The sequence below is a fragment of the Salvia hispanica genome, chromosome 4, assembly GCF_029641045.1.
Source record: "Salvia hispanica isolate PSC_SH4W2 chromosome 4, Shi_PSC_v1, whole genome shotgun sequence".
In the NCBI taxonomy this organism is placed as follows: Eukaryota; Viridiplantae; Streptophyta; class Magnoliopsida; order Lamiales; family Lamiaceae; genus Salvia; species Salvia hispanica.
The window spans coordinates 51,565,609-51,589,229 of record NC_142695.1 but is presented as its reverse complement, the minus strand read 5'-3'; the positions used below and the strand labels follow the sequence as shown (position 1 = coordinate 51,589,229).

At 36.3% G+C, this 23,621-nt stretch overlaps 2 protein-coding genes, 1 non-coding gene and 1 pseudogene across 3 annotated transcripts; 2 read left to right on the top strand and 2 right to left on the bottom strand.

The window, feature by feature from the left end:
• Positions 1-1,608: 1,608 nt before the first annotated feature.
• Positions 1,609-5,670, top strand: LOC125195359 (uncharacterized; annotated as a pseudogene).
• A 974-nt stretch (positions 5,671-6,644) lies between these two features.
• On the bottom strand, positions 6,645-7,534 carry LOC148929393 (pentatricopeptide repeat-containing protein At2g36980, mitochondrial-like). Its single transcript, XM_089056833.1, has 2 exons — positions 7,012-7,534; positions 6,645-6,919 (listed from the first exon to the last, which is right to left on the bottom strand). Exons 1-2 carry the CDS (start codon positions 7,532-7,534, stop codon positions 6,645-6,647), a joined length of 798 nt encoding a protein of 265 aa, XP_088912959.1.
• A 13,129-nt stretch (positions 7,535-20,663) lies between these two features.
• Positions 20,664-23,018, top strand: LOC125209375 (uncharacterized). Its single transcript, XM_089056832.1, has one exon. The coding sequence runs from the start codon at positions 20,664-20,666 to the stop codon at positions 23,016-23,018; it is 2,355 nt and encodes a 784-aa protein (XP_088912958.1).
• LOC125197593 (small nucleolar RNA R71) lies at positions 21,057-21,163 on the bottom strand. The gene has a single exon (XR_007172129.2). It is a non-coding gene; the product is annotated as a small nucleolar RNA R71 (small nucleolar RNA).
• Positions 23,019-23,621: the final 603 nt, after the last annotated feature.

Below are 23,621 nucleotides of genomic sequence, written 5' to 3'. Positions count from 1 at the left end.
TTTTAAAAACTAGTAATTTTCATTTTACTTATGGCCTTGATACTCACTTAATTATGTAATCAATTCTAGACTATAAGAAAAAACACACACACACACGCGCATATATATATATTTATAATCTTTAAATACAAAAATAAATCGATAAGGATATTTTGGTAATTAATATCATATTCTGTCTATAGAATGAATGTGTGGGCTATCTTATTAATTAACAAACATCATTAAAATTTGTAACTTGACATTATCTTAACTTTCAGACCGAACACAATATTCCTCGTTACCTGTCTAACTGTCTTATTATACACAAATCCATACATGATATACAACCAAATAAGCCCTTGATATATATTTTTAGAGTTAAGGCCACATTTGGTCCCTAACATATGGCCATTTTATCAATTTGGTCCTTAATATTATCTTTTTGATTATTTGGTCACTCACAAATAAACATCGACCCGAATTGGTCCTCACCGTTAAAAAATAGACGGTCAACGTTATTAATCATGTTTTGACCAAAATTAATAATTTTAATTAATATCTTTAATTATTTCAGAATAATAAAAATATAATTGTGTAAAACACATAAAAAAAACGTACTAAATACATTAAAAAATACAAATAAAAAATTAAACACACAGCAGTCTCCACTGGAAAATGCCGACTTAGACCACCTCCAACCATACACCAAATCCTATTTTTGGTGTAAAAATGTGCTCCAACCATACTCCATACCCATATCCATTTTTGGGTTTTTTAATCAAACAACACCAAATTTGAAGTGAACACCAAAATTGAGTATCTACTGCAAAAAAGTTTTAAATATTGCATAATAGTCCTTATTATTATTTTGATAGTTGAATCAGCCGGCGACCAATTTGTATACTGTCAATTTGTGTACTAGTACAGTAGTACTTGATAGTTGATTCAAACTATCAGCCGCATAATTTAGACACAATTTGTTCATGGAATTTACATATATTTTTCTAATAAAAATAATTAAATAGAAATTAGCAAGCTGACCATATTATAATAAATTATGTTTTTTTACAAATAATAACTGAATAGGAATGAATATTGCTGAAAAAATCTTGTTATTATTTCAAGAGTATATGACCCGATATGACACAATAAGAAATAAAAGTGCTCATCTGGAACTTCAAAATGCGCTAGTTGATCATTTGTGGGAACAATACACAAATTTCGAGTCTTGAATTTTAGCTATTTTTTATGTTTATCGTGATATGTTTTATGTAATTGCGATATATTTAAATGAGTTTCAATTTATATTTGAATTTTATTATTGCAAGTTTAGTGTATTTAATTTTAAAAGTAGTGTAATTTTTTTTAATATAAAGTATATTTAATACATAAATATATTAATAAAAAAAATTTGTATAATTATTTAAGTTACATAAATTATTGATAAAATATTATGGGACTAATATGTAATTTAAGTAAATATGTAGGTATAATTGAAAAGGTATAAAAAGAATATAAATATGGAATATTCTTTTGGGTTTGAGTTTGGAGTAAATGATTGGAGTAAAACTACTTTTTGGTGTGATCCAAACTCAAAAATGGGTTTGAGTTTGGTGTAAATGGTTGGAGATGGCCTTAGAATTTCTTGTTCTTCTTCCCAAAGAAATTCCGCTCCGATGCCCGACGCAACCCCTCCGCCGCCTCAACCCCCGCCGCCTCAAAGTCCGCCGCAACCCTTGCCGCCTCAAAACCCTCCGCATCCCATGCCGCCTCAAAACCCTCCGCAACCCATGCCGCCTCAAAACCCTCCTGTACGAGCGCCGGCTCAAAATCAGTCGCATTCGACCCGCGAAGGTAAAATTTTTATCTCCGTTTTTGATTTTTTATTGTTTAGGGTGGGGTTGTGAGAAATGTGTGATTTTTATTGATTAGAGTTAGGTCTGATTTTATAGTAATTTTTTGGGGGAAATTGAATAATGTTTCTTGTTTGGTTGTGGTCCCCAAATAAGACTACATATATTGCGAATGGGTTAGGGTAGATTAAAGTATGAGTTATTGGTATTGTTTTTGCTGTGTATTTTTTTGTTTGGCCATATTATGTTCTTTATGAGCATGTTGGGTATGCTCCATTTTTTATATTGGGTTTGTGTGCTCTACCTTGTATTTTATTGTGAATGTTTTGTACTGGGGAACAAGCAAGTTGGTGGGGACCAAAGTTGTTTCATATTGCTCACTGCAATTATTTAGGAATAACACAAAAGTAATTATTTTCTTACCTGGTGTCTTTATTTGTTCTCTTTAAGTGTGTTGGTGCATTTTGTTTTCTTATGGTAGTATAGTTCGTAAGTTTGAATTAGTGTGACTGGAGTTTTAAAAAATACTGGTGGAAGTTTCTATATAGTTAGTACAGATCTGTATGAATAATGGCTACATTGAGGATGACTACATTGAGGTGAAGAATAAGACAGAGTTTGGATTGTATTGTTATTGGCCGTTTGCAGGGGAAGGCATAAGATTTAAACTTCAAATTCTAACTTAATTACTGTGCTATATTTGCTAATTAACCTTAATTACTTAATGCTACATTTTCTGATTTGCTAATTAGTAATGAATGCACTAATCACAATTAGTAGAATCAAATTTTAAGGAACATGTAACGTTGAGCTTTTTCATATTAAGCTTTACTCAATCTAATTTATATTGAGCTCTTTCATATTGAGCTTTACTCAAACTTTCCTTTTTAATTTATATTCTGCCACCTCAATAAAATATTGAGCTTTACTCAATCTAATTTTCCATATTTACTCAAATTTAATGATTGCTAAATTTAATGAAGAAAAAAACAAGTTGAGTGACTAAAAGTTACAATACTTTGTGTATAATTGTTTATGTGTGTGGTGCAGTTTTGTGTATTGAGTGTGAAGGTGCAAATTTGTGCTGAGTGCTGATTATATCTTTTTGCAATGTAGATGGTTCTTTCACAACAAGGTTGATGCACTCTGGTATGATGTTAGATTCTGGTGGAAAATGTTATATGGGTAGGCAGGAGCATTACATTGACAACTGTGACCCCAGATAGGTGGTCCAAACTTGAAGTTGACGATGTGCTCGAGAAGCTTGGACATGATGTCAGTCGTTTACATTATTATTACTTGAAATCCGGGATGAGCTTAGACGAAGGACTGGGGAGATTGTTTGACAACATCTCATCAATGGAGATGGCTGAATTAGGAGTCCAGAGAGGGATAGTGGACATTTATGCAGTCCAAGAAAATGATTTGTTAGTTAGTCAACTATCACAAGAGCTTGGTTTAAGTGATGTAGGAACTGGGGCCGTTGATGTAGAGGCTAGTAATTCGGGATATGTGGATGTAGGGGATGATGACTTTGATATATGGATTGGGGATGGTGTTGGAGGTGATAGAAGGGGTGGAGATGTAACTGGTGATACACTCATTATACCTAAATTGAGTGAGACCAGTGAGAAGGCTAAGAATAATGACAAGGCGAAAGCGATTAAGAAGGAGAAAAATAAGGTAGATGGGGATAGCTCTCGAGTGGCTGATGAAGATCCCGAGGATGATCCTTTCTTTGTTGATAGCGATTATGACCTCAGCGAGCATGAAGAAGATGCAATCATGGCTGTCCAAGTTGAAGGCTGGAAAAAGGTGGTGGATCAGATGTCGACACATCCGATGGAACACATTGGTGATACGAGTGACAGTGATCGACTCCCAAGTGACTCACCAAGTTCAGGTACTGAAGATGAGTTGGATTACGACAACGACAAACTCTCGACTCGGAGGTACAAGAAAGCCACTGATTTTAATGACCCGCGTTGGGAAGTTGGAATGCGGTTCAACTACAAGGATGACTTTACTGAACTCATCCGACATCAAGGAGTGGTGCAGGGCAAGAAGTTAAGGTTGAAGAAGAACGACAAGAACCGTTGTGTGGCGCATTGCAGAGGAGTTCTGAGCAGCAAGAATGGCCCCCCTTGTCCGTGGTATGTACGGATACGCTTTATTAAAATCAGCGGCTACTGGCAGATTTCTCGACTATGAAACAAACACAAATGCGGTGGGGTTTCATTCAACCATGGATGTGCCAATTCTAAATATCTGAGCAAGAAGTATAAGGAAGATATCCGACTCTTCCCTGACATGACTGTGTGGCAGTTCATCGAGAAGGTGCACTCCGACATGAAGATCACCATATCTTCTGGAAAGGCTACGAGATTCATGCATCAAGCCCGTAAGATGATTGAAGTGGACTTGGTGAGACAATACAAGCGATTGCAAGATTATAGGGCAGAAATTCTAAGGAGTAATCCTGGTAGCACTGTTGTCTTATCGACCCATCGTCTTACTGATGGGACTAACAAGTTTAAAGGGATATATATAGCTTACGAAGCATGTAAGATCTCGTTCAAACGCCATTGTCGCCGCTTAGTAGGGCTAGATGGGTGCCATCTCAAAGGCCAAGCCAAGGGAATACTTCTGACAGCCGTCGGGCTCGACCCGAATGATCAAATATTTCCAATCGCACATGCCGTTGTTCACATTGAAAACACGGAGATATGGACTTGGTTTCTGGGACTTCTAGTCATGGATCTGGAGATAACTGACTCCAGCAAATGGACATTTATATCAGATAAACAGAAGGTACAATAATTTCTGAAGATAATATTGTCATGGTTTCAACATTCCTTGATTAATTCATATTTCGATTGATTTTTGTTAATTTACTTTGCTGCTAGGGTCTGATTGCCGCTATGCGGGCCTGCGTTGAGCATGCCGAACACCGTATGTGTGTTTGGCATATGCACAACAATTTCAAGAAGCAGTTTCCTTCGTCAAAGTTGAAGGATAAAATATGGGAGGCAGCTCGGGCTACCAACACTTATGGATTTGATGAGGTTTTATTGGAAATCAAGAATCAAAGTCAAGGCGCATACAAATGGTTGATGGAGCACACAAGGAAGGAGAATTGGAGTCGAGCCTTCTTCGGGTTCGATGCAAAATGTGACATCCTTGTCAATAACATTTCCAAATGTTATAACAAGGTGTTACTATTTGCTCGTCAGAAGCCGTTGTATGCGATGCTAGAGTGCATCCGAATGTACCTGATGGATAGATTTACAACAAGGAGGAAGATGGGTGCCAAAATGGAGGATGTGTTTGGGCCGAAAATCCGTAAGAAGCTCGAAAAGGCAAAACAGAAAATGGGAGAATGTATGGTAAGGGAGGCTTCCGAGTGGATCTATCAAGTGAATACAGCTCGAGATGAGCAATTTTCGGTTAATCTGAGGGAGCGAACGTGCAGCTGCAGGAGATGGATGTTGACGGGGATACCTTGTCCACACGCAATTGCTGCTATAGAGACGACATCAGAGAACGTAGATAGCTTCGTCTCCAATATATACTGCAAGGCTACGTTCCAACAGGTCTACGCCCCCATCATCTACCCGGTGCTGGGTCCACAAGTGTGGAAGAGGACCGAGTATCCTGATATTGTGCCACCCGAGATTACCAAACTGTCTGGACGTCCCAAGGGTGCTAGACAAAAGACCGTTGAAGAGACAAGACAAATAACAAGAGCCAAGGCTCGGGCAGCTCGGAAAGTGCATGTTAGAGAACAAGGAGATGGATTTATGACGATGTCTAGGAAAGAATTAATGTCGGATTATAAGTGCCGACTTTATGGTGCAGTCGGCCACAACAAAAGAAGTTTTCGAGAGCGCCAGTCAGCGGCATCAACGAGCAACCCGAAACCTACACCAGGTATTACTTATTCTATTTTACTATCTATTGTATTTCACGAATTAGTGTATTATGGTGATTATGGTGATTATTAAACTTTGTTTGGTGCATTCATCAACAGGCAAGAAACAAAAGCGGTCCGAAGAGCAGCCAAAATGTGCATTGTGTCGCCAACCCGGCCACAACAGGGCACGTTGTATGAGTGCCATAGCTGACATGTATGCGAATCCGGCATCTTCGGCGACGGGTGACAACTAAGCTAGTTCATCGCATCCATGTTGAAGAAAAATCTGAACTTTTGTAACATAATCTGCATTTAGATGTCGTACCACATGACTTTTGCCGGTTACTTTATATTTGGGTAGTGCCCATCATGGCTGTGTTGATTGTGTATGTTGATTAAGTTATTTTGGACATGTTATGGCCAGGTTTTGGACATGATTTGGGCAACTGTGTATTACTTTTTGGACATGTATTATGCAGGTTTTGAACATGTATCAGATTAGTGTTGAATTCTCTGTTTGTGGTTGGAAATTTTGTACTGCTATTAGTTTGACATATAGTAGCAAGTGGTATTGTCATTTTTGGTGGTGCTGTATAAACAAAGTGGAGATGATATTATCTGTTATTAATTGAGTTACATATAACTCTTTTCCCTTTATATGCATATTGTGATGTACGATATTAGAATGTAAAGTGTGTAAAGTGAAAGGCAATAATCATAGTCAATCAATGAAATTAGTTTTCTTGAAGGGATCAAGCAATTAGCTGACATAACTTACTTTTCAAGTCTGCTGATTTTCTGAAAGGATAAAGAAAGCTGAATTTCAAGAGTCTGTTTTTGTCAAGAAATGCTATGTAATCCCATCCCACATAGAAGGAAAAGATACGGGGAATCTCATTTCAAATCCAAGAACAGATAGCATCATATGCACATCTTCCTTGCACAAGCAAGAGTTGCTCCCAGCAATGAATGCCACAACCTGATTCCTCACTTCGACCAGCTGCAGCGGGCATTTTCTTAATGCCGCGGTCAGCCATTGCCTTCCTCAAAGTCTCTGCTCGTCTCCACTGCCCGCTAGCTGAATACATGTTCGACAGCATGACATAGCTCATCTCATCGCCGGGCTTCACCAGTTGCAGCTGTTCTGCTATCTCCGCACCCATCTTAACACAACCTTGAGATGAGTATGACCCAAAAAGAGCCTCCAACGAGCCAACACTCACATTCTTCGGCTCTGCATATTTATCTGCAATTTCTTTTGCTCACCTGGCATGATTCGATTCCTCACCATATCAATAAAATAGGTTAATGCACACTCTCCACACCTGTTTCTCAAGTATCCAGTGATCATTGATGTCCATGAGATAAGATTCTTTTCAGACATACGCTGAAACACAAGATGAGCTTCTTGAAGATCACCTATCTTCATATAAGCATCGATAATTGCATTCCACGAAACATCACTACACATCCCCACAGCCTGGACTAATTCAAGAACCCCATGTTTTTCACCGAAGTTAGTATAGAAACTAAGAGCCGAATTGTTAACCTCCACTGCAAAACTCCATCCACTTTTTATGATAAATCCGTGCACCATATGACCATAACACGACTCACTTGTTTCAGCGCAAGCATTCAAAACTGCACTCAAAGTCCACTGATCAGGCCTGAAAGACTCCTCTAACATCATCTTGAAAAACCACAAACACCATTGTAGTTCTCCCCACTTTGCATAACCAGCAATGATAGTATTCCACGCTATAACCACTTTTACCGGCTGATAAATCATCTTCAAGATTTCTCTCAACTCCAGAATCTTGACATGAAATCTGCCAATTTCTCTGTTTTTTCATCCCATTAAGAAACTAGCCTGCTTAGTGATTTCTGCCCCTAAAATGCTACTGTCAAACAATACTTTCTAAACATGACTAGTAGCAACACAATGATCATTCGGTTTCCCCTTCAAGAAACTCATTTTTGGAATGGGTCTTTTATCAAACACTTTCTGTGCAAAGTTTGTTACTCCCTCCGTCCCGGTTAAGATGACACATTGCTTAGCCGGCACAGGGTTTTAGGAGTTATTGGTTTAAGTGTTTAAATGGAAAGAGAGAAGGTGGGTGTAAGTATTAAAGTAGATAGATAAAGAAAGATGGATATTTTAATAGGAGTGAGAAAAAGTAGTTGAGTATATTAATTGGAGAGAGAAAGTTACCAAAAAAGGAAATGTGTCATCTTAGTTGGGACAAACTAAAAAGAAAAACGTGTCATCTTAAGCGGGACGGAGGGAGTACTTGTTATTGCTTTTGGGTTTAGGATCCAAATGTCAATCCAATTGCAAGCAAACACATCCAATTGAAAACAAATAACTTCAACTCGAAAATACAAAAGAGCATTACAACAAAAATCAAAGTTGTTCATCACCAAATCAATTCAACTGGAAAATACAAACAAGTATTACAACAAAAAACCATAATCCATACATAAAAACACTGTGTAATTTCTTCATGGCCCAATTATTCTCTTCAATTGCTGTCAAAATCAAGTCTAAACGATCAGTTTCGGTCTCACCCAGCGACGGTGAAGAGGTCACGACATCGTCGTCGTCCTCGATTGAGTCGATTGGCTCGCACCACCTAAAAAATTCGCAATCTTTTCTCTCACAAACAAAGTAGAGCTTCGCTTTACTCGGTTTGTCATTGCTTCTCACGATTCGGAGTGAAGCAAGTTTCTTGCAATTGCAAAACTCGTACCGGAATCGGAGGTCGCGGCCACCGCTACTCTCACCGGACCGTTTATTGTGCAAAGAACGCTCCATAACTTGTTCACAGTAGTTGCAGCCGTCGTTGGAAGAGAGAAAATGAAGAAAAGAGAATGAGAATGAAGAGAAGAGAATGAGAATGAAGAGAACGAAGCAGAGTTCGTCGTTCTTTTTTATGTGTTTTACACAATTATATTTTTATTATTATGAAATAATTAAAGATATTAATTAAAATTGTTAATTTTGGTCAAAACATGATTAATAACGTTGACAGTCTATTTTTAACGGTGAGGACCGATTCGGGTCGGAATTTATTTGTGAGGGACCAAATAATCAAAAAGATAATGTTAAGGACCAAATTGGTAAAACGGCCATATGTTAGGGACCAAATGTGACCTTTACTCATATATTTACTGGGCAAAATGAAAAAGAGAGTTGTTAATCTTAAAAGAGGAAAACACGTGACTTGCAGTTCATTTTTAAGAGATACACGAGAGCACCCCGTGTCTTTAAACAATAAAGCTATGCAACCAAATTTTGTACAACTAAATTTTGGTTTATTTGAAAAAAAATATAATTTATTTATACATTTAATTAAAAAGTATAGACATACATATAGTATAGGGAACGTTCATAATATTATGGTATTTGTGTATAATTTTTTAAAAAAAATTTAATCATAAAATATAATTAATGCATATTTTAATTCAAATTTGAAAAATAATAGAGAAATAATTCAAATATAAAAATAAAAAATTGAAAATGAGGCTAAAAACTAATAAAGTGTTTTTAATTTGTTAACCAACTATATTTAGTATTTTAATATTTAATTAACACATCAAAATTACTAATATGATCTTGTTTTGGTTGTACAAAATTTGATTGTTTATCATTACTCGTCTTTAAAAGACATAGAAAACGTGTCATTAGAAAAACAATACTATCACTATGTTGCCCAATCAAGATGAGCCAAATCTATATAAATTCGTACCTAATTTTCATTTTATTGTTTGTGGCCTTGAATACTCACTTAACAATGTAATCAATTCATAGATGGACAATAAAACATAATTATTTAAAGGTTTTAAATGCTCCCACTGTTCTATATTAGTTTTGGAGCATATCTATTTAGAATATACCATTAAAGTTGAGTTAGCAAAATACAACATGATATTTATTTTCTTGCTTATTTTTATTTCTCTTATTTACTTTTTTTTGTTTTAATTTTATTTTTAATTTCATTTCATTTAACTTTTTAAATATGTATTACTTAATCTTCGTATCCAAAAGAAATATTTAAATATTAATGGAATAGGAGAGTACTATTTCTAAATTAACGTGCAAACTATATTTTGAACAATGAATTAGAATATTATTGCGAAAAAAATCAGTCTCTCTAGATGTATACTTGGTACGAAAGAGGTGGAAAGGGGGAGTGAGTGGATTGAGACCGAGCTAGGAGTATACGATTAGTTGCGCTGCCCCACCCATGCTCGAGATTAATGTATTTTTATATAGAGAAATATTTTGGAGACATAATGGCAATGCCATAATGGGGTTGAAATGGTAATTGTACATTATATTTTAGTTTCAATTAAATTTTTATTTTATGTATGTACTTTATTACCCTTGCATTAATGTATTAATTAAAGACACCTATTTATGGACATAGATTAACTTATGCATATTTTATTACGCATTTAATGATATACGTGTGTCATATAATCTTTTTAAAATATGATTAGATATTTTTTTTATCTCTTCTCCTAATATTAACTCATATACATTTAATTAACATTCTAAAGCTATATATTCTTTATATTCTTAATTAATTCATTGATATATCATATATGGTACATTAAAATAATCTAAAATGATAAAAGTGGATTCATCCAATTATTTTTTTACTAAACAATAATTTATTGAATTTTAATTTTTGAAATTTTACACTCAAATATCAATAAAAAAAATAATCATATATTTCTTAACTTATCTACTTTATATTTAAAAGCTATATAATATATTTTCATTTATAAAAATATTAGAGTTATAAGTTCAATTAATATAAAAAGGGAAATATTAAAACAAAAATAAAAAAGATAATGTAAAAGAAAGCTTCATCATAATGACTAGTATAAAATTTAAATCTGAATAAGAAAATTATTTAATTATTTAAATTTTACCATATATTAAATAAATAATTTCATTGCTATTGCATTGATAAAATATTTTAAAATATTTAACAAAAAGAACAAACTATGAAAGAATAGCACAAGAACAAAGAAAAAACTTAAAATTACACTATAAATTTATTAATAAATGCTATTTATTCGAGAAAAGTATACTCTTTCTATTTAAGTTATCAAATTATTTTACAATTATATATAATGATTTAGTTATGTAGTGTGTTAATTAACACTATGATAATTAATTCACTAAATTACTAAGTATTTTTTTTAAAATAATAGTATTGAATTGACATGACGAACGAAATATATTCCTTTGAAATTTTTGGAAATATGTTACTTTAATGCATGATTCAAGTTTATCTCCAACTAATATATGCATTTAGATAAGGATATTTAATGTTAGGATAAATTAGTCACAATATAGATTATATAGATTATATTTATGGAAAAAAAATATAAGGGCATTATGGTATGGAGACATTATGTCTCTAAATCACTACTCTTTTATATAATAGTACAATATAAAATTGTAAATAATGTTAATGAATATGAACAAATATACAGGAATTAATCATATAAATTAAAGTGCTGAAATATAAATAACAACATTGGAACTAATCAAATACTACAACTAAATAAGGAATTAGAAGTTAGAGACGATTATATAAGTTGAGTTAGATCGCTTCTTAACCGAATGAAATTCATCAACCAGTTTTCTAGTTGAATATCAAGAATTCATCCAATGAATAGTAATGTACCGATTGCAGAGAAATCACATGAGTGATATACATTTATAAGGTAAATTCGTATTAAAAAAAAACTTTGAGAACTAATTCTATTGTGTATCCTGCACCAATCTGACAATGCCTATTCCAGAATAACATTTGACAATTTTTTACTAATTTTAGCTAAAAGTATTCACCAAAGGGAATTGACAAGAAGGAATAGAAATGCAAACATTTATGGAGAATTAGATACAGGTAAGAAAGCATAGAAGTGGTGAATGTGATTAGTTTACCCAACAAATTACTTTTAATCTAAAAGACAATATTTTGGTGAACATCATTGTTTTATCAGACAAATTACTTGAAAAAACGTCATTTATAATTGCAATAGTTTTTGAAAAATTACAACTCATATAAAGGCAAAGCTATGGTCAGATGGCACAAACTTCGGCCTATTTAATTTGAGGAAGACTTTTTGCTAACTGATTTGTGTTAAGTCGTCAACATTATTACTATTATACAAATGAATTAGGAAACTCAATAATATACAAGTACAGCTCCAGAAATAAATCCAGAGGTCAACTAATATTTGAATTAATTAGTAGGCCTAAAGAAATAAAAGAATGGAGCCCAAAGTATTTAACTCTCAATTTATAATAGGAGGCCCAAGAGAGTAGCCTAAGAGCACTCCCAATGGGGGTGGCGAAAATCCGGCGAAAAATCGCCGGATATCGCCGACTTATCGCCGGCCATTGGGAGGATTTCGGCGAAAATCCTACCGATTTTACGCCAAGCGGCGTCTTTTCGCCGGATTATCGCCGAGCGATCGCCGGCCACTGTGGGCGACGCTTGGCGATAAATCGGCGATATTTAATTTTTTTTTTTTTTTCGGCCCAACGGCTATTTTTACATCCCACCCCTATAAATATTTCCTCCACTTCCTCCATTCATCACCCACAATCTTCATTCTCTCCATTTTCAATCTCTTCTCCCCATCTTCAATCTTCATCAATCTTCCAAAAATTATGAGCTTTTGGAAGAAAAATTCCCGCTCGGGTAAGGGTAAGGGTAAGGGGAAAGAGTCGAGTTTACAAATTCCCAACACGGATGAAGCAAACGAGCAGTGGATGCACTCGTTTTTTTTTTTCTCGTTGTATTATATTTTCCAATGATTAATACAACGATGAATTGTTCATTATTAGTCTATTTATTAAATACATTTGTAGGGAAAATTAAATAATATAAAAAATAATGATGTAAAAATGAAATGTTGAGTTAGGGAGAAATAAGGGAGAAACCAATGTAGCAGTTGGCTAAAAACTGGGGATAAAATGTGATACTGATGTGGCGCTGATGTAGCAGGAGTTAGGGAGAAATAAGGGAGTGCCATTGGGAGTGCTCTAATTTAAATTAATTCACTCCCAAAATAAAAGGAATCGGTAAACTCCCTGTTTTCGTTCTTCCTCATGCTACTCCACAATTCAATAGTTGAAAAATTCCCAAATTGAGAAGTCCTTAACCCGTCGCCGACTCCGACCACCTCCCTCTCTCTGCGTCCACTCGCCGATCGTTCCCTCTCCTTCAACAAAATTAGTTTCCCGAAAACAGAAAAACCCCAATTTTGAAGAAACCCTCATCAATTTCATCGCCGTCGCATCAGTTATACCCTCAAGCATACTTGTAAAGTGGGGCGTTTTTTCACAATCAAACGAATATTTAATGTTTGGTGTATTGACGGCCAATTTGCTTATTCTGCATTTGGATAGCTCGTCTGGACTGAATTATCAGTTTCAATTGTATGGATTTATCCCTAGCTAGTTTTTCTTGAAACTGTTTATCAATTGCTTAAGTTGTGATCCATTGGTCAAATTTAATCTAGTCAAATTGTTAAATAACTTATCATTTGTAGGAGATAATGCATAGCTTGGCTGCAGATTGTTTCAATGTTTCTAGTATTACAGAATTAAAAGGTATGTCGTTACCTGCTTGTTAAAATGACCCTGAATAGAGCATAGAATAAAACCAGCTCTAAATTTATGACAATTTTTTTTTATATTCTATTAATTTAATGTAGTATTGAGTTAATCAGTTTATAAGTGAATACATGGTTTTCCGTGACTTTGCTAAGGTAGAATGACTTGAAAAGTTGAAATGGTGGCTGCCACCCAATGTCACATCTTATTCAGCTGACAAATCGTTGGAAATCTTTTCTAGTTGTGTAGTAGTGACTAAATCTTGATCTTTTTCTGTCTAGTGCTTAATACAAACCATGCCTCGCTAACACTGTTGTTACATGTAGAACCTCATAATACAGACATGAATTTGTATGAAGTAAATAGCTGTGTGGAGACCTTGTATCCTGCTTGCTGCCACTGGAAGTGTTGCTGCAATAAAATTTGTTAATCTTTGCCATTGCTTCTCCGAGTGGGCAGAAATGCATCGCTCCATTCATACACAGGGTAGCTCTTTCCAAGGATGTGGAGTAGTACTTTATGCCGATGAGGATGAATGGTCGAGTTATTAAAATATACTCCATAACTCCATTCATAGAGAGGGTAGCTCTTTCCAAGGAGTATAAGGTACTAATGTGCTTTACATTGAGTTGCGTATATAATGGTCATCACACCTTTGTATGCTAATACACACTTGCCATGGTAAAAGTAAGCTGCGATGATGGCTGTTCGTATTTGGCTTTTAAGGAATCTTGGTCATGCTATATATCTGGTGCATTTTTCACTGATAAATCGCAGGCTGCTTCCATGTTCAATGATCATTTGGACAAATGATATACTACATTTTATTGCATAGACTTTGTTGATAAAAGTAAAGTGACTTTAGTTCTAGTTGACCTTAGGTTTGGGTTGTATTTGCAACTTTTTCAAAATTTCTAAGTTTTTCTAAATCTTTTTTTAAAGGTCGAACCGATTTTGCTTTTCAGCTCAAAGGTCTTCTTATAGTACTATAACAATTGTTTTGGAAGCTAACAAAGTGTGATTTGACTAAAATTTGTTAAACTTTTGTTTCTGTATGTCTTAAATAGATTGCTGGAGGTTTAGGTGATGAACGATCTGTTACCTGAAGTGCTGTTTGTCAAAACCGTGATCTTCCATTAGGAACTTTAGTGTTTGCCATTCGAAATTGTGTGTTGTTAGAGTGTTTTCTACTTGCAAAAGTGGACGAGTATCACGAGCTTTAGATTTTTATTCCCTAGCAAGTTCATATATGAGATGCATATTATGAGTTATTGTGATGCAGTTTGCGTAAAATTGCTCATTTGAAGATCATTGTCGAGATTGGCGAGCTTTGCAAAAGGCTTCCGTGACCTCGTTTTCGAGTTCCATGGCCTTGTTAGAGGATCCAAGAATGTGAAGATGGAGAAGAGGAAGAATGATACACTTGCTATCAACTTAGTATTCCATCTCACTTCACTCAAAACTCTCCCCGATATCTCAGAAACTCTAAGCTTAGTCTACTCTCTTAAGCCCTCGATTGTCGTTCCAGTCGAGCAAGAAGGCACATGCAGCAGCAACAAGTTTTTGCACAGACTCATGGAGTCTTTGCATCAAATTTGCAGCAATTTTTGATTCATTGGAAGACTGCCTTCCATTAGGGAGTGATGAGAGGCTGAGCATTGAGAGGGATCATCTAGGGAGGGAGATTAGGAGACATGGTGTTGGAGAATGGAGAGAAGGGGCTTTGTGGGAGTTGAGCAGAGCTGTGATGCAGGCAAAGTTGCTAGCTGCTGAAAATCAGAGGCCGTTGTTGCTCTATGAAGTTTGATGAAGAGAATGGTGGTTTAAGAGCTTTTGAGAGAGAATATAATGGCAAGATTGAATTCTGATCACAGCATATTTTTGGTGTTCCGGTGTATGAAATGCTATTTACTTTCATGTAAATTTATATCGATTGGTTCATTTTATCAGTACATATTTTGTTTACTTTTCATGATTAATAAGATAGATGACTGAACATTTTTGGTCTCCCCAATTTACTTATTGCTTGTGTTTCATATTTGAAAGAGAGTTTTTGAAGGAAGATCACAACTTACTTGTTTAAGACAACGGAACAACTGCTGCGTCCAATGATTTAAGTCCTGCAAGCATTTCATAAGATTGATAGTATTTGAAAGACTAGACGACGGCCAAACAAGCTCTAAATTTGAACAAGAGGTCACAAGGCAGGTGTGGCATGTGTATCAAATTCCGATATAAGTATTAAAAGCTAAATTACTTGAACGAGAAATTAAAATGATTAGGTAACATTCTTGCATCAAGACCTAATTAGCCTTCACTAAGATACAAGTTTGAGAACGATAATTACCTACTTTGGTAAGAACCACAAATACAGCTGATGCTCGAATGAGCATATTAGGAAGGCGAGTGCGAGTTACATGTCTGCATCGTGCAAGCAAACATAGTTTAGTTAGTAATATATTGAATAATGAATATTCAACCTATGAAATGTAATGTTACGGCCAATCATTATAAATGTGCATAAACGTTAATTGTCATGTGACAGCACGGAGAGAGAGGGTGGCGGTGATCTTTATTTTGAAGATGTGGTAAATTGTCATGGTGTATTTGATTGTGAATGAAGTTTCTGAAACTAAATTCGTATGTATTTTTATTGGTATGAAGTGTTTGAGTAATCAGTTGGACACGATTATTTCTCGTCACATTAAACATGCTTCACATTGGATTCACTTGCCATAATTTTACTAACTTATACTATCAACCTCCTAAACACTCTCTCCAACAAAAATCCCAAAATCAATACCATGTACGTAAGCACTAAGCACTCATCATAATGCTAATTAAATCTAAACTCAGTAGCCAGTATCCAATCAAAATCGGACTTCAAAACAAAATCATTTTCCACACGAAAGTCTGTTGCATACACAATTTGATTTTGCAACAGAGACGTAGGAGAGGATCGAAGCAGAGAATAATTGCCATGTACATTCGGGCTGACGTGGAGGGAGAGTATAAGACGGGACCACATGCTCATTCAATGTGCCGCGGGGCTGGGATCTGAGATCCATAGCTTGTTATCAATCATTCATTTCCGTTTAATTAGCAATTACTATTAATCTTACACATTTACTTTTGAATTTAGCTTGCTGTTTTGTTAAATTGTGGAATGCTAGCTCTCTGTTGTGGTGTTGATATTGTTGATTTGGTGTTGTGGAGTGTGGGTTGTGGACAGTAGCGGATCTAATTCAACACAAAGGGGTACAATTACAACCAATCTATATTGTTCATTATCTATGTAATGATGGATTTATTTAAAACTTGGTAGTTTACTTGATTTTTATTCATTAAGCAGAAAATCATTTTGATAAATACTGAAAGCAGCATATATTGGAAATGCATCTACAATTTACTGGCTTCACGAAGTACAGACTCGAATTTTTGTTTCAAATTTCCACGTTTCTTTCTTTCCATGGTCCCTAGTTATAAATCATTAATTTATCTCCTTTCCTCTTTCTTGGAAAATTTGTATTAATTGTGACATTCCAAACACTTAAACTTAGTTCACACTTTGTTTAAAACGGATGTTACAAAAATATATTTAGGAAACGAGGATGTCGTCCAGCTATACGAGAGTTAACACTTTCGTAATTTTTTAAATTATTTATTTTTTGTTTGAAGTCAAAATAATACATGGTATTTACAAAAATATGTCCATTCGGCGTAGGTGTGCGGTAATTATGCTACTCGCAACATTTTCACCTTTTTCAGTGGTATGGAGTAACATACAAAAGAAAGTTACATAACTATACAGGAGTAATTAATTTGTTTTTCGACTAGTTTTAATTTGGTGAAAGTAGAAAACTTATAAATGAACATCTAATATAAAAGAGATCAAAGTGGGGATGGACGTTGAACCGACCTAACAAACGGTAAATTGACGAGAAAAAAATTATATACTATATAGATTTTTTTTCAATATCTATACAATTTACCCCTTTACGCCACAGACTAGATTTACCTGTCTTCATCATTCCAATATTATAAATGGCATTTAGATGGGCAGGCAGACATGCGATTCTATCCCGTAAAATTGGCTTTACGAAAAAAAGATACTCCTATAAAACATACTCCCTCCGTCCCAAGGAAGATGACCCCTTTCTTGGACGGCACGAGATTTTATACAACTTTATTTTGTGTGTTAAATGGAGAGAGTAAAGTAAGAGAGAGAGGATAAAGTAGAGATAAAGGAGTTTCCATTTTAAGTAATGGGTCATTTTGATTGGGACAAATCAAAAAGGAAAGTGGTCATCTTTAATGGAACGGAGGGAGTAGTACTTATTCAACAAAAACTAAATCATTTGAAAAAAATCTCAATAATTATTTTTGCATTAGATAATTATATGCAGCACTACATATTTGTTTCCATGTAGACTGAAAGTGTTGGACAAAATAAGTTATCCGTTGTCATTTAGTTTATAGGTGGAACTACAACTTGACACTTAATTCTAGTCGTAATTTTTTTCCTTTTATACAAAATGTCAAAATAATGAGTGCAGATAGGATATATTGACTTAATTTTGTATAAATTTATGTGCAACTAATCCAATCAAATGGTACAAATTTGAACTATGCTATGTGGATAAGTAATTCACCAAAATAAACATTTAAGATTGTACGACGTCCAATATTATTCAATCATATTTATGTATAGCACTAACAAAGTGGGGGATGCATAATGATGCTCATCATTTTCAGATTAGTAAAGAAGTCTAATTTATTTTATACTCCTCCGTAAGAGATTAGTGATGAGTAATACCTCGCCCCCTAAAGTTGTGTTGTTAACAGTATTATTATTCCCCATTAAATAATCTCTCATAACCGACACCCACTGAAAAACTATGGATTCCTAATTATCACAAAACAAAAAGATCTAGTTTTTATATTCAACTATATTTATTTAATTTATCTCTATGCATTTCTAAGTATACTTTTCCAGATTGACTGATTTCATGAAACTATGCGAGTAAATTCCAATGGAAAGAAGGAAATTTCTGATTAATAGTAGTTTTCTGATTAATAGTAGTAGTACTACTATTATATTGTAATTGTACTACCTAGCTTAACTTCCTTTGACATTATCTAATCATTTCAGGTGGTGGTTGTTCAATGATCATTTTAATCATGCTTGATTTTTTTAACTCTCTAGTCAAATTTTCGAACTGTTATTAACATGGTCAAAATAAGAGTAGAGTTAAGGCCAAAATTGGTCCTAAACATATGACCATTTTATCTTTTTAGTCCTAAACTTTATCTTTTGGATTTTTTGGTCCTACACATATGGAAATTTGATCATTTTGGTCCTCCGTCAATAGTTTCGTTAATTTTTTAACAGTCAACACGTTTTGCCCAATTTTGACCAGATTAGAATCATTTTAAGTCACTAATGTCTAATAATTTCCTAATTAAAGTGGCCCAAATCACATATTCTCATTCTCTTCATCATTTCACATTTTCCCCAAATTAGGACTCCTAATTGAATCTGGAGAGCAGTGACAAACTCATATTTTAGTCTTGTTTTATGGGTGATTAAAGAGTGCTTTTGATGGTTTAAGATGTTAAATACAAGTTTTTTCACCGCATATACACTAATTAGGTGAGTTGATGGGTTTGTCGTAGTTTTGTGATGAAAACAGGTTGAAACGAGCCGAAGCTGAAATTCGAGGAGTTCTCCAGAAGGAAAACCCGACCGGGTGTTTTCCATTTCTCGGAAAACCCGGTCGGGTGTTTTGAAGTAGCCACTCCAGGAGGAAAACCCGACCGGGTGTTTTCCATTTCTCGGAAAACCCGGTCGGGTGTTTTGCAAAATAGCGGGCTTCGGGAAGAAAACCCGGTCGGGTGTTTTATCACCTACAAATCACCCGACCGGGTGTTTGCTAATTGTCCTGATTTTCACTCCGAGTATAAAAGGGGTTCTAACTCAATTTAGAACCCTAACCTTCCCCACGACAAATTGAGAGAAAAAAATCGAGAGATACAAGTCATTGAAGGCAAGGAGGCTTCCATCTTCAAGAGATTGAAGAAGAAAGATCCTCCCCAACATCAAGTCTACATTAGGGAGTTCTATTACCTTTTCTTACTATGTTTTCCTTTGAAGTTTTTGTATTTTCTTTTGTCTTAGCTTCCATTATGAGTAGCTAAGTTCTTATTAGGGATATTGGTGAAGTTTGTATGGAATTCATGGGCTAAATCTTGATTTATGCTTATCTATGTCTTATGTGATGGTTTTGTTGGTTGTTGTGCTTTTTCATTATCCAATTGATTAGCTACCAGTTTGATATGTCTTATTCTAATTATTGTCGTTGAAAGATGCTTAATTAGATAGTTAAATGACCAACAACTCCGTGCGTTGTATGTGCTCGAGAGAGGCATAGCTAGAGAGAGGGCTTGGGTCCGTAGGTTGTAGGAGTCGGTTCCGAAGTGTAGGGAGGAGACTCCGACATTAGAGGCCGATCAACGCGTTAGGTGCACCCGAGAGGGGGTCTAACCAATTAACCCGACCTTCCTAGCCACACATAAGACCATTTAGATGAGCATGATCCCTAGGTGAACACCCGTGATCCATACCAACGGATCCATATCCCTACCTTCCCAATTTGAGTGAAAACTATCCTTTTTCTTGTCTTAATTTCCTTTTGCTATTACTTGCTTACTTGTTCTTTGATCTTAGTTAAGAAAAAAAACCAAAAACCCCTTCTATTAGTCTAGATAGTGTTCAAAGTTGCATCGTAGTACTCAAGCCGGCATTTAGTCTTCGAGGATCGATAATTTCAACTTGCCACGTGCTACATACCCCATACACTTGTGGGTGACATATTTATTGCAAATTTAGCAGGAGTCAAGTTTTTGGCGCCATTGCCGGGGACTAATTTGCTTTTGTGTTTGATATTGTGATAAAATAGAGAATACTAGTTTAGACATTTACTTGCTTTATTTAGTTTAGTTTTCTAGTTTAGCTCTAATTTTCCTTTGTTTCCTCTCTTGTGTTGTGTAGGTTTTTATGCTCACGCGCTCAAGGCATTTACCCCTTGAGCCGATTAATTTAGAGATAGAAGCCGCCAATAGAAGAAGAGGAGGACGAAGGAGGAGAGCACGAGCTCAACATCTAGTTGAGCCAATGGAAAATCCAAATGGGAACAACGAGGAAGTACCACCTCCACCACCTCCCCTTAATCAAGACCAAATCATCCTCCAACTACAACAACAAATGGAGGAGATGAGAAGGGAAAGAGAGGAGGAAAGGAGAAGAGATGCACCGGTTAGAAATGCATTTGGGAACGTTAATATCCCAATGCCACCCATTGATCCAAGAGTGAATGCCAACAATTTTGAGTTGAAGACGGCATTGATCCAATTTGTGGAGCAACGTGTTTTCTCGGGAAGGCCCACGGAGGATCCTAATATGCACTTAGCCAAATTCTTGGAGATTGCCAACACTACCAAGCTTAATGGGGTTCCCGAAGATACAATCAAGCTTAGGCTATTCCCTTTCTCATTGACGGGATATGCTAGAGATTGGTTTGATAACCTTGAGCCGGGCTCGGTTATAAGTTGGGACGACTTAGCCAAAAAGTTCTTGGAGAGGTTCTTCCCTCTTAGCTCTACTCTCAACCTACAAGCGGAGATCTCCCACTTTAAAATGAAGAGCCAAGAGTCTATGTTCGAAGCATGGGGGAGATTCAATGCTTTGTTGAAGAAGTGTCCTAACCATGGGTTGTCTCCGGGCCATCAAGTGAGCCTTTTCTATAATGGATGCTCGGAATTTATCAAAAGTCAACTAGACTTTGGTTCGGGGGGATCATTCTTGGACAAAGGGGTTGATGAGTGCAAGAAGATGCTTCAAAGGCTTGCATACACTAGCAAGAGTTGGAGTTCGGGTCGAGATGGCTCTATGCCGGTAGCTTCGGTTGTTGATTCGGATGCATTCAATCTCCTCAACCAACAAATGATGATTCTCAATCAAAAGGTGGATAGCATAAGTTTGGGGATGGCACCCAATGTAGAGCCTCAACCTACCGTAGAGGATGTTAATTATGTGCATCAAGGAGGAAATCAAAGGAACTTCTACAATTATCGCCCCAACAATGGGGGTGGTAATTATCGTCCATCCTTCAATACACATCCAAATCTTTCGTATGGGAATCCGAATAATGCTATTCAACCAAGTGGGGTTAACAATGCATCTAGCACTTCAAAGTCTTCAACTGATGTTACCAATGAGCTTCTAAAAGCTTTGATGGAGAAGACCGATGGGATTATGGAACACTCTACCAAGAGAATTGATAAAGTTGAGACGGCGGTGGTAGAAGTTGCTACAAGAATGGGGGCCTTGGAGCACCAAATGAGTCATATTGCTCAAACCGTGGGTCAACTTCATCAACCGGGGCAATTCCCAAGCACTACAATTCCAAATCCGAAAGATTGCAAGGCAATCTACTTGAGGAGTGGGACAAGTTATGAGAGTCCTCCTATGCCCGAAGTGGAAGCTAAGGAAGTACCCGAAGAAGAGAACGAAGAAGAGGAAATAGAGGTGGAGTCACCCAATATGCCATCCGAGGGTCAACCCGAGACAATTATTCCTCCCAAGCTCATGGAAGTCAAAATTCCTTTTCCTCAAGTGGTGCACAAGAAGAAATTAGATGAGAAGTTTGCAAAGTTCCTTGAGATCTTCAAGAGGGTGCACCTCAATATACCTCTCATTGAGGCACTCCAACAAATGCCCGGCTATCTCAAATTCTTGAAGGAGATTATGTCAAAGAAGAAGAAGTTGGTTGATTATGAAACCGTGAGCTTGACCGAGAATTGTAGTGCAATCATCCAACAAAAGATGCCGGCAAAGATGAAAGATCCAGGAAGCTTCAACATCTCTTGTGTGATCGGGAATGATAGGCAAACCAAGGCCTTGTGTGATTTGGGGGCAAGCATAAATCTTATGCCCTTAAGCTTCTTCCGGAAGTTAAAGTTTGGTGTTTTGAAGCCGACTACCATCACCCTTCAAATGGCGGATAAGTCCGTCAAGTTCTCCAATGGAATTCTTGAAAATGTCTTAGTAAAGGTGAATGATTTTATCTTCCCCGTGGACTTTGTAGTCTTGGACATGAAGGAGGATCCTAATGTTCCTCTCATTCTTGGAAGACCATTCCTTGCAACCGGGAAAGCTTTAATTGATGTCACCAAGGGAGAACTCACCCTTAGGCATGGAAACAAGACGGCTATCCTCTCTATGTTAGACAAGATGAAACGCCATGAAATGGAAGAATCCAAGAGAGTAGAAGAGGTGCCTTTGGAAATTGAAGAGTGCAAGGTGATACAAGTGTCTAAGGATGTTGAAGTTGAGAAGCCATTGGAGGAGATCTTGGTCCCTAATTGTTTTTTTGAGCTTGAGAATGAAACAAGTTTGGGGGAGCAAAAGAAGGAGGTGCCAAAATGGGCAAATGGTGAATCTCATGGAGTTGACCTTGGAGAAAATGACAAGCCTATTTGGTGGAAAAAGCGGCTAAACAAGCTCTATTTGGCCGCAAAAGCTAGGACGGGCCCCGATGAGGTGATCCAAGTGAGCTTGGACCATTAAGTGAGAGCTTGAAGACCGTCGGGCAAACGACGTTAAACAATTGCGCTATGGGGGAGGCAACCCCTAGTAGGTACAATTTTATTTTGTGTCAATATGTTTTTCTCTCATTTTTCTTGGGTTTGTTTTTGTTTTAAAGTGTTGGAACAGGAAAATGAAAACGAAAGAGTGAAAATTGGAAGGAACGAAAAAACAGGGTTCAAGTCCAGAGAGAAAACCCGACCGGGTGTTTTCCATTTTCTGGAAAACCCGGTCGGGTGTTTAGGATAAGCAATCGGGAGTCCAGAGGGAAAACCCGACCGGGTGTTTTCCATTTCTCGAAAAACCCGGTCGGGTGTTTTGAAGAAGGGTCGTGTTCCAGGAAGAAAACCCAGTCGGGTGTTTCTAATTTCCGAATCACCCGGTCGGGTGTTTTGCTCGCGTATATATAGCTGGAGAAAGAGAAAACCCGGCAGAATCACCCGACGCGAACCCTAGCTCCCCAAATTTCGAATTTCGGTGAATTCCTCTCAATGTCTCCTTCTAATCTCATTTCTACACTCTAATATCTCTTCTACTTCATCTTTTACACATTTTAAACCATTTAAGTGGTGGAATTTTGTGAGA

Excerpts from the sequence above, each read along its gene's own strand:
- LOC148929393 (XM_089056833.1), bottom strand. The coding sequence starts at position 7,534 with ATGATTTATCAGCCGGTAAAAGTGGTTATAGCGTGGAATACTATCATT. Across the intron at positions 6,920-7,011 it reads GAGGAATCGAATCATGCCAG|GTTGTGTTAAGATGGGTGCG; the intron begins GTGAGCAAAAGA and ends ACTCATCTCAAG.
- LOC125209375 (XM_089056832.1), top strand. The coding sequence starts at position 20,664 with ATGAGAAGGGAAAGAGAGGAGGAAAGGAGAAGAGATGCACCGGTTAGA.